We start from the raw sequence: 17,049 nt of genomic DNA on the forward strand, positions 1-17,049 counted from the left end.
CACTCCTTTGTTGCTGCCTGATCTAGACCACTGTCAATGGAGTGAGGTGAAAAGTGGATCTGTGTGTGTGTGTGAGACATGTCTTCTGTGTGTGAGATGAAGCTGTATGATAATGTCTGTTTGTATGTGGTTCTTGAATCAGAGTCTCGGAGTCTGTGGAGACCGCCGCTGTGTTTGCCATTTCCCAGATAACCCATGTCCTCACACTGCTGGACCCACACATACCGATACCAGGGTCCTCAGTGAGAGCAAACAGACTAATATCAGAACACAATAATCAACAACTCTGCATAAATACACACATCTAATGAATAGATGATGATGCTGATAATAACTGTTGGTTTTATCAACTTTTAAAATGTTTGATGAGACAACATAAGAACTTTGCCTTTCACTGCAAAATACATGTCAGACCACTTCCACCTCACTGAGATCTGATCCAGAGCCTGGATTTGGAAAGTGTCTTTAATGCATTCAGTCTAATTGGGACAGGTAGCCTCCCATTGTATTAGTGCAGGCTTTGTGTTTTACAGAATACTAATGTGGAAATACATCTTCAAGAAATGTAGTTTCACTCGTCACAGGTGAAATGTGTTTATTGATAAAAACAAGAGTGTAAACAGTGAAAATTAAAGAAAAGTTACACGCTTAGATAACGATTCATCATACTGCTTCTATTCTGGTTGTCCTTTAAGTATCTACAGGATTTTCAAAGCTCTAGTCTTTACTTTTTTTAATCAATTTTTATGCAAGATTTGGGTATGTTTACAACAAAGTTATGGAAACAAATTGAATTAATGGGAGTTTGTTCGTTTACTTTTCTTATATCCCATCACAGAAAGAGTTTGTTAATAATAAAATGTATTGGTGAACAAAACCATAACATGAAAAGAAGATTTGGTTTTGTGCCGAACTTCTGATCTTCCTTCATGTTTAGGAGATTCTTAAGCTTCTTATGAGTGGATAGGAAGCACTTTTAATTTAGAATCGTTTCAACATGCATTTTCAATTTCTAGGCATTTAGAAATGACCAATAAACCTAAAAATGTTAATAAGATCGTGTTTAAGAGCTTCATGGCATTAAAGTGCTTTTTGGCAACAAGGTACAAGGTGGAACTTTATCTGTTCTTGTCTTGGACTGTTTTTCTTAAACGTACAGCCATCACACATGCATCCTGCAAGAATGTGTGTCCAAGGTCAAAGGTCAAGCCATGAGAGACAGAGAGGAAATTATTTCAGAGGATTTTTTTTCTTTACAAGAAAGATGACCAAATTAGATTTTTCCCCATAATGCAATAATGAACATTCAATACTTTTTTAATAAAAGATGATTAAGCATATTAAAAGATTAGAATATATCTACATATTAATCTATGATTATTTTATGAATTTTCATCAAAACTTTTACGTATAACTTCACATATTTTGGCAAGGTCATGTCTTACTAAAGCCTCATTTGTAAAGTATGAATATTTGTCTGATTCTGTGCATGGTTACACTGCACCTGTGTTATTGTGTGATACCACAACTTGATAGAAATTCATGTGCATCACGAGTAAGGACAGACATGTTTTCCAACATTTTTACATTTTATTTGTGCAAAGTTACCACTGGATATCTGGCAGTTCTCTGTTTTCAAGAAACACGGTTATTATTGAACCAACGTTGAAACCATGTGCCTATAGCAGATTCACACACTATGAGAACACAAGCTAAAACATGAAAGAAATTGTCGATTCTGAAAAAAGCTTTTCATTGAACAAAGATTCAGGCAATTCAACCTCAAACTTCAAAAAATATGTGTTGAGACTTATTTTGTCTGCAAAACCACAATATTGTCTGTCAGAGCTTGTAACAGAAAGAACAGCTTCTAATAAATATGACTTACTCCTAATGTTTACAGCTTGTTTTAACTCAAACTACTATGATTAAAACTCAAACTACACAGATCATTTATCATTAAGGAAGTTCTGCGCTGAAAAAAAGCAACAACTTTAAAGTCTCCTAGTGAGTGTATATCTCACTGACATGCCCTCAGTGCATGAGTTATTATCCCGGCTCATGTCAGAGCATCTGCAGGAGGGATACATTTGTTGCTAAGCAACAGCTAAAGCTCACAGCGTGCCAGTTTCAGTTATGAACAAAATTTGGTCAGACCATACTTTTTGAACCTTATGGCCTTTTGTTTTGCTCCAAAAAATACATAATTAAGTGGAGGTCTGAGGTTCACTAAAGTCTGAGTAGTTCTGTCTGCATTTTAGAAATACTTAAGTGACCCTTGTGCTAAAACACAAAAAAAATAATGACATGCATTTGATACACTTTTAACTGTGTAGGCACTGCAAAAAACATTTTCAAATTTTCAAATTTATGATAATGCTGCTTTAAAAAAAAAAAAAAAAAAATTTTTAGCTGAAACAAAATAGTAAAATCATTTATTTGGTAATTTAAACATCAGCCACTAACATTTACAACATCCAAAAAAAATCAACGTATTAATAAATGTCAAGTGAACTGGCCAAACTTACATCTACTTGTTTCAGGATATACACAAACAATATACTGAAAGTAAAACGTCAATAGACTTCAAATGGACACTGAGATTAATAAACAGACACAATTTGAGAAGAAACAGGACAAAAGCAGATGAGTGTAACAAGCTCATGTTTGAGCGAGGTAAAAGCTTTGTTTTGCAGCAAATGTTTTCATGGAGGGGGGGGGGGTTGAAGATGGGGGAATCAAACTGATATTTAGCCCCTACTGGCTTTTTTTCCCTCCTGCTTTTGTTTTATGCAAGGCTCTTTTTACCACATGGTAGTGACAGATTGTTTGAGCTGAAAGGAAAAGCCATTCGAAGCTAATTAAGCAGCCATTCCAGGCACTATTCGCAGGCAGGAGGGAGAGTAGCACAGGCATTTGTCAGCGCCGGACCCAACGTGGGTTTAATTGACAACCATGGCTGCTGACTGACAGCTTTTCCAGCTCTCAGCCAATCGCACGCCGAGCAGAGAGACAGCCGTGGCACCATTGGATAAAACCGCTCCGAAGAGGTGGGGAGAGGGGACCCACGTGGGGGCGAGCATAGTGAGCAACACCTGATAGGCTGACATCCTCACGCGCAAGACGTGTTGTAAGCCCACCTACTGCTGCTGATAGGAAAGCGTGTAGATGCTTGAGGTCTCGTTAGAAATAGGTCGATCAATTCAAGTCACTCAAAGGACACTCTGCTGTAGATTAAGCGGTATTCACATCGTCTTCACACTTTGGGTTTTGAGTGAAATTTGTGCGACCTCCTTTTATTCCTGGCAAAGAAACATAACTGGTCTCTTTTTTTTTTTGTCTAGGCATCTCTATTTCCCCTTGAACTGAGAACAGACAGTGTGATCTTCCCGTTTCATACTGAAAAGATGAGTTCATAGTGAGTATTGCTCCCATTCTGATGGTTCGCACCCCCCCCAACAAAACAAAAAACCCAAAAAACACCACATTTCCTTCCAAATGATGTAGTTACATGATGAAGTCCTTCTATGGTTAGAGGGATTTTTCTCATGTTTAAACAAGTAAATTGCGCCCGAAACTTCTTAGTTTTTAATGATAACGACTCGCAAGTTTATCCTCACAACCTGAAACATGGACCACCGGCTGCATATTCCGCGGATATATAAATTATTGCTTTGTTTTTGAACAAGCTGTTGAACGCAACTGAATGTCACTTCAGATACCAAAATGGCGAACGGTGTGAGGTCACATTTCGCAAAGCCCAATCAGAACGCCGGTTTCCTCGGGTAACCCCACGTGGGGGATGCAGCGACGCGATTGGTCACCGTTTTTTTTTTTTTTGCTAAACTCCTTCCGAGGATCCTATTGGTCCAGCGCGGGGCCTCTCGCGGCAGTCGGGTCCTCGTGTCAGTGCACAGTCTGTGTGTGGTACAGCGCGCGGCGGAGGAGCTGGGTATACCCGACAGCGAGCGAGTGGTGCGTTTCACAACGGCCGACATTTTCAAGAAAATTTTTAACCCGGTTATTCGCCGTAGAAAATAATCTTTGGACTTTAGTCGAAGATTCGCGTACTACTACCACTGGATGTAACAAAAGGCTTTCTTTTGAAGTTGTGAACGGCCAACAAACCAGGCGGCCGATTGAGGGGTTTCCAAGCGTCCGACTGGACGGAGAGACGCTCTCCGCCTCGGGATCACCGGGGTTTAAAGGACTCTCAAGGGGGGCAAAGAAGACGAGAAAAATAGAAACGACGACGGACATTATCCGCCCATATCGTTTTTTGCGGTGACGGATACAACTGGAGGATATAAAGCGCTGTGTTTGGATACTATTTTTCTTTACCTGTGCAGAGGAGAGAGAGAGAGAGAGGAGGAATCAGTCCAGACAAAGGTAAAAAAAAAAAAAAAGGGCGACATGAGTAGAGCCGCTAACAAGACGGGTGGTGGTGGTGGTGTTGGTGGTGTTGGTGGTGGTGTGGCTTTATGGCAGCCGACTTTGAAAGCAGCAGCTCCTTGTTTTCTGATCTTCCCGGACCACCAAAACAAGCCGCTCTGGTGTTTTTTCTTGTTTCCTTTGTGGAAGACAACTCATTAGATTTACGAGAAAAAGGAGAAAAGGAAAAGGCTCATGTCGTTGAGGGCGTGTGATTTGAAAGTATCAACTTTGGGATTTATTTGATACCACGGATCAAACACATTTTTTTTTTTTTTTGCACTCTTTATTTTCCCCCTTTTTTTGTAATGCAAATCAAGACGTCTGATTAACATATTAGACTGAAAATGTGTGTGTGTGTGGGGGGGGGGATGTCAAAATAACAGATAAAAACTACTTTTATTCTAATTTTGTGAAGTAAACACGAGAAAAGTGCTTTAAAATTCATAAAGCTTTTTAAGATTCCTGTCGATTTACAACCCAAGGATCCGCAGCATTTATTTATTTTTTTGCTTGTAAAGTGTTTTTCCGGCTCCTGAGCTGTGCCATTCTCCTGTTTGTTTAGGTTTCAAAGGAGAGGCTGACGGGGTGATACCTCCAGTGGTCGGGTTGTGAGTGTGCTCATCGTAGCCGAGAGCAGGGCTTTGTCCGCCGCCATCCTGCGTGTACAGGGAAGGGGGCGGCGGTGATCTACCGCACCTTCACTGGGATTACGGAAATAGAGAAAACAAACCGAATTCCCTTGTGTAAAGGACGCGACATGTATCCACAAGGCCGGCATCCGGTAAGTAGCTGTCTATGTCACTGTTTGTAAATTGATGCAAATACACCGCCCTTCAAAGCAGCCCAATTAGCTCTTCAGAGTGGAGCTGCTGCTGATCCACACAGTGCTATCTATGAACTGCACCAGTACTGCTTAAACGCTCCACTTTGGCAGGTGAGAGACTGGCAGATCATGTATATTTGCAAAAAAAAAAAAGATCAAAGCGTTTGGTTCAAAGCAGATCATCTCCTCATTCTGTTAAATTACATGTATTTCAGGACAGTTTGTCATAGCTGCATTATTAGCTTAGAAAATGTTAATTGTGCTAGAATCCTAAAACTGAGTATGCTTTTTAACTCTCCAAACCATACAATGTTATAGTGTAACATTCCTCTCAGAAAGGATGAAGTGACCTGCCTTTTGTCGTTACAAATTTTGATGTGTGAAAGCAGCTCTTTCCTCCACCAGTCATTGCTCCGGGAAATGTGAGGACACATTTACTGAGAAAAAAAACTTGTGCACATACAGTTTACCTCGAAAGATGAGAAAGCAAGCGATATGAAACTATTATCTGCACTGTGATGGCATCGTTTACACCGGTGGTATCTCTAACCTTGCCCTTTTCAGGCACCTCACCAGCCAGGACAGCCTGGCTTCAAGTTCACGGTAGCAGAGTCCTGCGACAGGATCAAAGACGAGTTTCAATTCCTGCAGGCGCAGTACCACAGGTAATGATCAGCCTTCTGCAAACAGCATGGACTTCCTGGAAAGAAGAGGAAGCTGTCTTTGTTTAGTCCTTTTTTTTTAGTAGCTTTATACAACAGATGTCCTCTGATGTTAGACTCATATATTCTCCTTTTGTATAGCATGTACTTTAATTTGATTATATACCTTATATCAAACTGATCACAAAGCTTAATTTATTTCTCTCTTCATTTCCCAAAGTCTTAAAGTGGAGTACGACAAACTGGCTAATGAAAAGACGGAGATGCAACGTCACTACGTCATGGTAAGAGCAGTTGTGTTGCTGTGAATCTGATTTAGAGCCGTATCCTCCCTTTAGCCTCAGGTGAACAGTCACAGGTGGTGTTTTGCAAAAGCCATGTTAGTATTTCTCCCTGCGTGGTATGTTGAGTCATGGCTGTGTTTTCATTGGATAAGAAGGTGCAGGTTGGGTGTGTGTGGAGGAGGGTAGGGGGCTCTAGCAGGGGTCAAATGTCCAACCATTGATTGTGGGGTGTGACGACCCCCCTTTATGGCTCTGGGGTCTTCTTTATGACCCCCACCACCCCTCCCTAACACACCCAACATGACCCCCTGGGGGTTAATGACTGGTCTGCCGGCTCTGTGCATGAATCAGAGGTTTCCTGCATGTTTTATTTTTACTTAACTCCCCCAGGGTGAACCAGGGGGTCATTCAGACACTTTGACTCTCCCAGGGACTTCTCAGGGATTTTCCCTCAACAATAAAGACCACAGACACTACTACTTAGGACCAGGTGTGATTCTAAAACTAAACATCACCATATTGAGATGTTTTTTTCACTATTGATATATTATGTGAGATATATGCAAAGCTCCACATGAAGTTACTGCATTTTATGCTCAGTGGATCATGTACTTGTCTTGACTCTTTTGAGTGGCATCAGACAAGAATCACCTCTTTGAATCACTCATTAGGATCACAGACTTTTTGAGGTAACAAGATGATGTTATCTCATCATCTAATTCAGTCTTTTGTCTTGTAGACTTAGTCAGATTACATCTTCTACTTTTGGTGACACAAGACATTTTAACCCTTGGTTACATTTTTTCCTATTTTTAGTTTCAAGTAAATTATAATTATAGAGTAATTAGTTGATTGTGCTACATTAAAGTTTGTCACCATTATAATAAACCACTCTAAATCCTGATATGTAAAATTCTACTGTATGTGAAGATACTTTTTACACACTTCACTCTTTATCTCCAGAGCTCAGAAAACACTTCTCAACCATCAAAGTGCAATTAAAACATGTGACATTCAGTTCAGCGCTTCCTGATGATCACACATTGACAATGAAGCCTGTGCCTCTGTAAAAAAAACAAAAAAAACAACACAAAGCTTCTTTCTAATACAGGAAAAGCTGCATTGTGTGCATGGAAAAGAAAAAGAACAATCTTTATCTTAGAAGTGATGTAACTCAGACCCCGCTGTAAGTTTGTGTGTGCATGCTTATCTTGTTTGTACATGAAAGGAATGACTTCAACCAAACGCAGCAGTACGTTTGTTAAATATTATTTTCCCTGTGAGGGACCAGAAGGTGGTGGGAGTAGTTATAATAAATGGAAGCTGTTAACTGTGTGTTTGATAAACAAGACAGACAAACTGCTCGGCTTTAGTTTGTATCTGCTGGTGGGCTCACAAGCTTTTGGCAATCAACATCAGATAATGTTGCTTTCAATAATAGCATTGGCTCTCTACTGGGGTTTTGAAGCCATAGACTGTGTTTGTAGCTCGAAGACTGGCAGTGTGTGAAGGAAGTAAATGAGGACAGTAGCCAGTAGTAGACTGTCGGCTGTGGTTGCACAAAGAACATGAAGTTGTCAACCTCCTTGTTTCATGTCAGTGTGTTTTTAACGGCTCACCCCTGAGCTGCAGAAAGGATTGAGCGTGTCTCTTTTATCGTTTGGGTGCTTTGGAAAACTTGTAAAAATATCAGACCAGTGAACCAACATGTTTTATAGTCTCGTAGGAGAAAACTCTTCAGTTACTTGCGATTTTGGTTAATTTTGTGCACAAATAAGAAATAACATGACGTAAATAATACCACATAAAATGATGGAATCATGTTCTGTATCTAAATAATTATTAAATTATTGAAAATGAAACCCTCATGTGTGACATGTCTTTGTTTCAAATGTTTTCAGCTGATTGTGATATGTAATAATAACCTTTTCTGTCTTTTCTTCACAGTACTACGAGATGTCCTATGGGCTCAACATTGAGATGCACAAACAGGTATGCAGCCATATCATAAATGTTTTGTGTATAGTCCCCCTTAGTGATTGAGAAATATAAACACACCTACACACACACACACACACACACACACACATACCTGACCTTAGTGTCTACCCTCATCCTTAAATGGCTTTGGGAGGCGAACACATACCAGCTTTCTGTAGTGAAAAGGCTGACAGGCTCAACAACATAGAGGGCACGCTGCCTGATGGGGATGGTTTGATAAGATTAAAGTAAAGTATTTGGCAGACTGTCTGAGAGGATGTGTTTTTGTGTGGTTTGTCCTTCTGATTATGTGAGTGTGTGTTTGTGTGTGCACATATGCCTCCACTATTCTGTGTCTGCCTCCCTAGTGCCAGGCGGGCTAAAAGCTCATTAGTTCAGCTGCCACCCAGTATTGGGCATCATGCTGCAGTGGAAAGACTTCCACAGATGAATGGGGCAAAAATATCTGCAGCTCCTCCGCACCACCCAAGGAGCCAATTCAGTAAGCTGGAGGCATGAAGGCTAGAGAAGGGGGTTGATGGGGGCAGCTTGGGGCATACTGTATGTGTTCAAATCAAATTCTCTGAAGAAAAAGTGACAGTGTTTCAAATCCTTCTCATATTTTTTTTGTGCTTCCGGTTGATCATTGGTCTATGAAGTCTAGAGTTCTAGAGGCTAGTGGGTCTAACCCTCAACCCTAATGTTAAGTCAGGGTTAAAGCCCCCTGCACCATAGACAATGTGCACCGCTGAAGTTTCCAAGAGCAAGGCATTGAAAGCAAAGGAGATCAAGCAGAGACGTTATGTCAGCTGTGATCTGATATTCCTCTGGATTCTTTCATTGACTTTGTTCGGTTCTTTTGGTCCGTCCTGGTGCTTGAAAACTTTGTGTGCGCCAACACAGTTTTGGCCCTCCCTTCTCCCTTTAAGGTGTTGTCTCTTGGATTTAATGTGTATGTGTTTTTTTTTTTCCCTGTGCAGAGAACAATCATTTTGTCATAAATAGAGAATATTAGCTGAAAATTTGAAGTGGAATAAGAGTAAAAAGTCATACATTAACTGGGTTCAGGTTTTTGAACATGAACACAATCGTTGTTCTGTTTTGTTTAGAATGGTGGAATATCTAAATATTCGAATGGCTGGTTGGATAGAGACAAGTTTGTCAGCGTGTGGTTTTAACATCTAAGTTAAGATGAATCATATTTTGTACAAAGAAAAACAGCTACTTTTAATAGTAGTAACATAATAGGTTTGTATATGAATTTTGAGCTTCTGTGATTGGCAGGTTGACTTTTCATGTTATAAGACATCGTTTTCCTTAATGAAACACACTAGCCCTCTGTAGAAGTCAGATCACCACTGTCAGAAGCACAGCAAAACCAATCTCTCTTGAGCTAAAGATCTGACCCAGGGACGTTTAGTCAGCCTTGTGACACCCACATTTTCTTTTGTATCAACATGCATCAGCATAATCTTTAATCCAGTTCACTTAATAAGAGGAAAGAAATATGAATGTGATCTCAAAACGCCCCTTTTTAATCGCTCTACACTTACATTTCCATTTCTTTGATTCTGTCTCACCTTTCGCACCCTCAATTCTCTTCTTCAACCTTCTCTTGCCCTATGTCTTTTCATTGCTTTCCCCTCCTCCGTCTGCCCTGCCACCCCAGTGATGTGATGTGAATGATGGCCCTCGTGTTATAAGCTGTATGATATGATGTATGAGGGCAGGGGGAGAAAAGGGAGGTGGGGTGGAGACTGCATGGCCCTCAGATCCAGAAGGTTAATGGCATCAGTGGGAGGGAGGCCCAGTTGGAACAGCAGCAGACTGCACAATTCATCAGCTTTAGATGATTTCTTCAGGCACGTGCTGTGTGTATGCGCGTGTCTGTGTGTGTGTGTGTGTGTGCTAACTAGGTGTTTTCTGTTTATCAAGGAGCTCACTGCCTCACCCCCCTCCTCCCTGTTCTTGAGCGTTTTCTGTCAGGCACTTATCACCAACAAGGAGGTTGAGGCAATGCAGGGATTGGGGGGGCAGGACTGGTTGTTGTGGGTGGATGCTGGTGACAGTGGACAAAGCAAAGGAAAGGGGAGGAGGAGACAGGAAAGGAGCAAGAGGCTTCGGGGTAAATGAGTTAATCGACTGGTCCTCTCCTGTGCATCTTCTTTGTTTATCAATAAGCCTGGTGGAGTCGACGGACCACTCTGAATAATGCATGATACCAGCCACCTCCCCCCTAGCTCTCCCTCTCTGGTGAATGAGTGTTTGTGATGACATCAGTGAGAGGTAAACAGACAGCCCTTAGCGGTCCCTGTTATTGGTAGGCGGTGGGGGGTGTGTGGATTATTAGATGCAGGCGGGCATATTACTTTGTAGAAGATTTATGCGTGAAAAAAAGACTTGATAAACCCACTTTGTGTTGTTATCGCTACAAAGCTGGATTGTAAACCAGGCAAATGGGCACACACACACACACACACACACACACACACACACACACACACACACACAAGTATATTAACAAATACTTGCATCCCTTAAATGGTAATACCAGTTGTGTCTTTACACACAGAGACACACAACTTCCCCTATACGCCTGCTGATCTGAATTGTTCCTACGAAGTAATGTGTGCCGTTGCCGGGGGGTAATTTGTTTTGACAGTGTCTCTTATGATGGCATGAGAGTGCAGGGTGGAAGTAATCACCCTCGCTTGCTGTCAATAAGTGATTTTAATTAGCGCAGCTCATTAGGCTGCCTCAGCAACATGGCCTGCTGACTTTGTGGTGTTGGTTGCTTTGTTTTTCACTACCTCTGTTCTCTGTTGTTGACCCTGTTTATCTCTTGTTTCCTTGCCTGCGTCTTGATTTCAGTTCTCTCTTTTGGTGTCGTGAAAGCAAACGAAACATAAATAGTTAGTGTTAGTTATAAATAGTGTTTTTTTCCCCCACCATTATTATACATATTTTTGAATCACAGTCTGTATCTGAACATCTGTTATTTTTGATCTATTAATTTCCTCACTTGTTGAATGAATAAGAGACACAAAAAGTGCTTTATCGTGGAGTGTCATGCCCGTTTCCTGGATGGAGGGAGAGGGTGAGAGGAGGACCAGAGGAAGGGAGAATGGGGGAGCTTGTACAAATGAATAATTTATCGAGGATTCCTGGAATTGTTTGCCAAGGTGATGATGGCCGACCTGTCTCTAAGCCAAAACAAACTGACTACGAGAACACACACACACAGTCTCTCGAGGGAGGTTGACAAGGTTAGTGGAGGCTGTGAGACATGCTGGATTTTGATAGCCGGGCTACAAGGGCTGCTTGAAACAGTTTTACACAATTAGTGTCTCGGTGTTTGGGTGTACTCAACCAGCCAACTGATGATTGTTTTGTGTGTCGGACGGTGTTGCTGTGGTTAAAGGGCAGAAAATACTTTGTGTGTGTGTGTGTACACATAAACTGCATCGTTCAAATGAAAGTTATAAAATAATGTTTACATGATGCTTTTGAATCGGATGTAATCTGTTGGAAAACAGCCCATCTTCATACGCTCCCCTGCAGAAAAAGGATGTCACTACAGTTTTGTGTGTATGAGCTCAAAATAGAAAGACATGCACATGCAAAATATCCTTCATGCATTTGTAATGAGCAAGATACCTCTAAGTGCCTCTCTCTTCCTCTGCTCTGGCTGAGAAGATAATTCCCAAACAGCCCATCTCTGCTACCCCCTCCCCCCCGTCATATGCCACTTGTTTTCCTCGCCAATTGAATCCTCGTCAGTGACTCTGCTCTCTACTTGCGGGCTAATGCCTGCAGCGACAAACAGCCAAATGGCTTTCAACGCACCATTGACAGAGGGATGCAATGGAGAGAGAGAGAGAGAGACTCTCAGAGCTGTGGTGCTACTAGACAACCCTGAGTACCTGTAATTGTGGAGCTGCAGTGAAAAGCTTCTGCCGGCTCAAAGGCTTCTGTTTTCAGTGGCTTTAAGTGACAATAAACTCTTTCCAGTGCCTGTCTGTGCCGCTAAAAGCACTGTGGAAAATAGAGCCTCCACAGTAAAGTGGGAGTCATTTAAGGGTGCTGCGAGTCATTGGATGTGATGTGTTGCAAGTATTTTTTCCCTTCAAAATGTCAGTGAAAAAGTAGGGTAAGTAAACTGTGTGCCCATTTAAACTCTCTAACATGTCAGAACAGAGCAGAGGGACTACTTCTGAAAAGATGTAGTTAATGTAGGTGGCAATTACAAGGTTGTACAGTGTGTTTCTCAGCTTAATGTGTGAGTCATGTTTGCCCTCATATAACCTCAATTTGAGTTAAATAAGGCTGGTAAATTTATGAATTAGGAATTGGGCTGAGACAAGAAAAAAACAAAAGGCTGCAGAGGAAGTCTGCTCCATTGTTTTATTTCCTGGCCAAAACATGTTAACTCAAGTTTCAGAGTGAGCCAAGTGTTTGGGAACAATTAAGTAAAACTCAACTCTGCATGATCTCAGCTCTGAAAGCACCTGCTGCAACTCACCTGTCGACATGTGCATTTGAATTCCGTGAATGATTTTGGCTCTGAAGTGGGGATTTTCTATGAGCATATGGATGCCTGTCTTAGTGAATCATTTTTTGGTGAGGGTTTGTGATATTGTTGCTGTAATAGCAGTGTAGCAGAGCACCGCTGTGTCCTACAAGCCCCATGTTGCTCCCCTTGCAGCCATTTCCAGAGAAGTGGTGTGATACTGAAACACTCTAATCCTACTGTGTGTCATTGTATCCAGCCCCCGCTAATGATGATGGTTTATGAGTCTCCACAGAGCTCCCTCCTACTCTTTCTCTAAGCCCCCCCTCCCACTAGTGAGACCCCCTCCCATCCTCCCCACTCTCTGTTATCCCTCATTAATTTCCCGTGCCGATCAGATCGACAGGCCGAAAATTCAATTTAATGACCTGCCTCTTTGCTGCGCCTAATATGATTTTACAGGCTGTTCTGGTCAGGGCCCCAGCCCAATTTACATAACGATCAGCCGTGCCAGATAGCGTTTCCCCAGCAACAGAAGAGAGGGGAGATGAGAGAGAAGGAGGAAAGAAGGAGGGCACGGAGGAGAAGAGTGGAGATTAGCAGGGAGGGGTGTGAAGAAGCATTTGGAGGAGGAGGAGGGAGAGTGGGGAGGCTAGATGGAGAGAGAATGCACAGTGCGTATAAGGTCAGACGGGGGGTTGTGAGATAATTCCTGACAGGCCAGCAAAGGTCCGCCCCCCTCCTCTTCTTTATTTCTTTTCCTCTCCCCTCCGCTTAAAAGAAGAGAGTGACACAGGAGGTTGTGCAAAAGGCTACCGGCACCTCCTGTCCCCCTTTTCCACTCTCGTTCTCCTCCCTCCTCCTTTCACAGTCAAAAGATGTTAAAGGAGAAAATTAGTGGAATGAAGAAGCCTTTAAAACGGCGGGAAGGACCTCAAACCCCCCCACACACACTTGCTGGGCCTCCACCCCTAATCTCTCAGAATCAATTAGTTCACCTCCCCCGGTTCAGTCAAACTACATTACCTGAGTGTCAAATCAGAGCGTTTCACTTCACCATCCCCCCCATCCCCCCCACATGCCTCACCGGTTCTACTTTCTTCTGCTTTCTACTTTTGTGTTTCTCTCCTCCTACTGCTCCTCTCCGTAGAAAATACAGATTTAAAAAAGGAAATGGGTTTAGGCCAAATGTCTTGGGACATTCAAGTGCATAAGACTGACAGCACAGCAGATCCATTTGTCTGAATACAGCGCTGTAAAGTGCTCTATGTTCGTCCAGCCTGCAGTATCATCTTTCTGTCCCAGCTAATATTCCAGGGTCGATACGGAGATGCCTCTGATAGATACAGAGAGTTAACCTGTCTGCCTCAGTGTGCACTACCCCCCTCTCTATGGGCCGTAATTATGAAGTATGGATCTCATTATGGTCTCTACAGCCAGATGGTATTAGCATATTTCAACCTGCTAATGAAATAAGGCCTGAGTCTAATGGAGGCAGGAGAGAGAGAGGTGCATTTGTTTAAAGGCCGTCCTAATTTAGTTAAGAAATACATGATCTGTCCAGAAGGACGCTGCAAACATTTGCCCTTGTGTTTTATAGGTAGTTTAACGGTTTAATTATAATGTTGCCCGTGTCATGCAGCACACTAAAATGGTTCTTACATCTACTCTTTCTTCCTTACAGACTGAGATTGCCAAACGTCTCAATGCAATTCTGGCTCAGATCATGCCGTTCTTGTCACAAGAGGTGAGTGTCACTACAGCTTGCACCTTTTTTCATGAATGAAACTCATTTATTCCATTATGTTCAGTAACTGTACAAGACATTGTGAGGGCTGTGCCCTTAGACCCTATCAATGGTTTATGTAGGAATGTGAAAGCTTCTTATCCAAGTACTTGAAATGCAGATAGTAATAGAAAGTCAAATTATTGACAATAATTGATTCATCATTGGTAAATCCTAAACCCTGGTTCTTATATATCATACTGTAATTACAATTTGAATGGTTGCAATGGACAGTAATGGTTTTGTGGTATTTACTTGGGTTAAGTGGGATAAAATGGCTCTATATTTCCCCCCCTCACCTTGAGTGCAGAGTTCTAGACTTGTGTAGGTAAACCTTTAGACCATGCAGGAAAAATAGCTTTTTTTTTTCTGAACCTGATATTTCTCAACAGGAATCTAACCTTTGTGTTTTTGTGTCCTGCAGCACCAACAGCAGGTGGCTCAGGCTGTTGAACGGGCCAAGCAGGTGACAATGACTGAGCTAAATGCTATCATCGGGGTACGTGGACTTCCCAATCTGCCTCTCACTGTGTGTATATCCCCTTTTCTTACTTAATTTCACCTGAAGCAAGGGGCAAAACTGCATGTATAGAGGAGCACAGGCTATCCAATACAAACATTTAGGGGGTTGTAAGCTTGCCACAGTATGATCAAGGTTTTACTTCGCCTTTAAGGGCTTCAGTTTGAAGGGCGATAGATTCAGGATTAAAAAACAGGTGAATTGTGGCATTTGAGTTTCAAAACGAATGTAAAATAACAACTCCATGTCCTGCTCTCTTGTGCAGTTTTGCCCCCATCTACAGTGGTTTATTATGTTTTATTTGAGTTCACAATGTTTGCAATGTGCTGGCAATATGCTGTTCACTGGTGTCGTTCCACTGATTGTTGGTTAACCGTGACCTGTCAGCACCCAGTGTGCAGCTCTTAGCAGCAGCTCTCCTCTGATTTTCTCCTCTGAGGCAGAGTCAAAGAACATCTGATATAAAGTAACACAGTCCAGGCTGAGATCAGATTGTGGGGTTTCTCAGATTTCACTCTGGCTGCACTTTAATTAGATAAAAGCTTCCAGCCAACAGACTTACCCAAACCTCTGACCCTGTAGCAGTAGGATTAAAGAGCAGTAAAGTTGGGACAAGCAGTGTGACTGCAGCAGAGATTACTGCATGGAGGATGTAGCAGGTACTGAACATTTGTAAGCAGCAGAGGATAGAAGATTTCAGCTACACTCAAGAACTTATTGTAAAATACAAAGAAAAGGAAAAACTCCCAATATTCTGACTCAGGAGCACTCACACCATCGAAATACAACAAGGCAATACTTTGTCTGAAATGTTTTCTTGTCATTTAATGAATCAGTTAATTATAGTGTCTCTAAATAAAAATAACCAAAATGCTTCCCTAAGTCAAGGACACCGTCTGATGTGAGCATTGGTGTTTTAATGATGACTGTATACATGTGAATTCTTTATTGAATTAATATTTGCTACTTTAGTTGTAATCTGGCTGTGCGAGGGCTGTGAATGTTGTCTTCCCCTCAGCAGCTGGTCATCTTCACAATTCAAATGTGTGATACAAATATATACTGCATATTCCTTGCTCCAGTATTAAAGTATTCTTTTGGCTTTTAACTTGCAGCTTGTATTACACTGATTATACCTGAAGCACTTTTCTTGTGTTTGATTTAACGGAGAGTATCTGCAGCTCACATAAGTGTGATGGAGGATAAGAGTTCACTTTTAAATCAGTAATTGACCTTTTAATGGAGCCACAACCCTAAACAGTCACTGAACCCACCAGCCTAAGGGTTTTTTGGGGGGAGGGTGTTTCGCCCTTTCATCTGGTTTTATTTAACTGCTATGTGCTGAATGCTCTCAATAGTCAGCCTGGACCCAGATGGATAGTTGACCCTTTTTATTAGCCCTCTGTAGCAGAGGTTTGTCGTCTGTAAGCTGTTCTCACTGGTTGGGGGTCAAGCCTAATGAGAGGCAGATATCGAAATTCGATTAAGGTAAATGAGCCAAGAGCACAACCCACAGTTTTCAAGATAATTACTTCCTTTTATTTTTATTCCTCCATTCAGCACAGTCAGACTGTGCACAGTGACCCTGCCTTCATTAACGGTGGGCAGGGCCAGACAGAACACACACACACACACACACACACACACACACACACACACACACACACACACACACACAGACGAAAGAAAACAGAGTTTAATCATTGATGCAGAGCCTGGCAGGTGATCAATCTTCATGTCCCCACAGTGTGAGTGAGGCGGTGTGTTTGTGGTGTCATTAAAGTCTCAGAGATATTCAGAGAGCATCAGACTCTGGCAGTCAACTACAGCAGCTAGATCAGAAGATTTGAGTCCAGGCGAACACACACACTCATACGCTGGACTCAGTTCTGACACGTTATGATGAAGCCTCAGTTTGTTAAAGTCCCTGACTACTTTCAGGGTCAGGCAACTGAAGTCAAATATAAAGGATTAATTTCAGCTTTAGGGTCAGAAGGGTTTTAGGTCACTTCATGTGCAAGTAGTACATAGGATCAAATATTGTTATTTT

General features: G+C 41.9%; 1 protein-coding gene across 15 annotated transcripts in view; it reads left to right on the plus strand.

The window, feature by feature from the left end:
• The first annotated feature begins 3,913 nt into the window (after positions 1–3,913).
• Positions 3,914–17,049, plus strand: part of tle3b (TLE family member 3, transcriptional corepressor b) — a 31,046-nt gene continuing 17,910 nt past the window's right edge. For 8 of the 15 annotated variants that reach the window (XM_020641181.3, XM_065952758.1, XM_065952760.1 and 5 more), the window contains exons 1-7: positions 3,914–4,389; positions 4,997–5,215; positions 5,822–5,922; positions 6,140–6,203; positions 8,151–8,195; positions 14,378–14,440; positions 14,904–15,008. In XM_020641181.3, the coding sequence (XP_020496837.1) occupies positions 5,192–5,215; positions 5,822–5,922; positions 6,140–6,203; positions 8,151–8,195; positions 14,378–14,440; positions 14,904–15,008 (402 nt within the window). In that variant the 5' untranslated portion in view covers positions 3,914–4,389; positions 4,997–5,191. The remainder of the gene's footprint in view (positions 4,390–4,996; positions 5,216–5,821; positions 5,923–6,139; positions 6,204–8,150; positions 8,196–14,377; positions 14,441–14,903; positions 15,009–17,049) is intronic. The other 7 variants (XM_065952763.1, XM_065952765.1, XM_065952764.1 and 4 more) reach the window with 2 other exon arrangements.

The sequence above is a fragment of the Labrus bergylta genome, chromosome 3 (genome assembly GCF_963930695.1).
Source record: "Labrus bergylta chromosome 3, fLabBer1.1, whole genome shotgun sequence".
Lineage (NCBI taxonomy): Eukaryota > Metazoa > Chordata > Actinopteri > Labriformes > Labridae > Labrus > Labrus bergylta.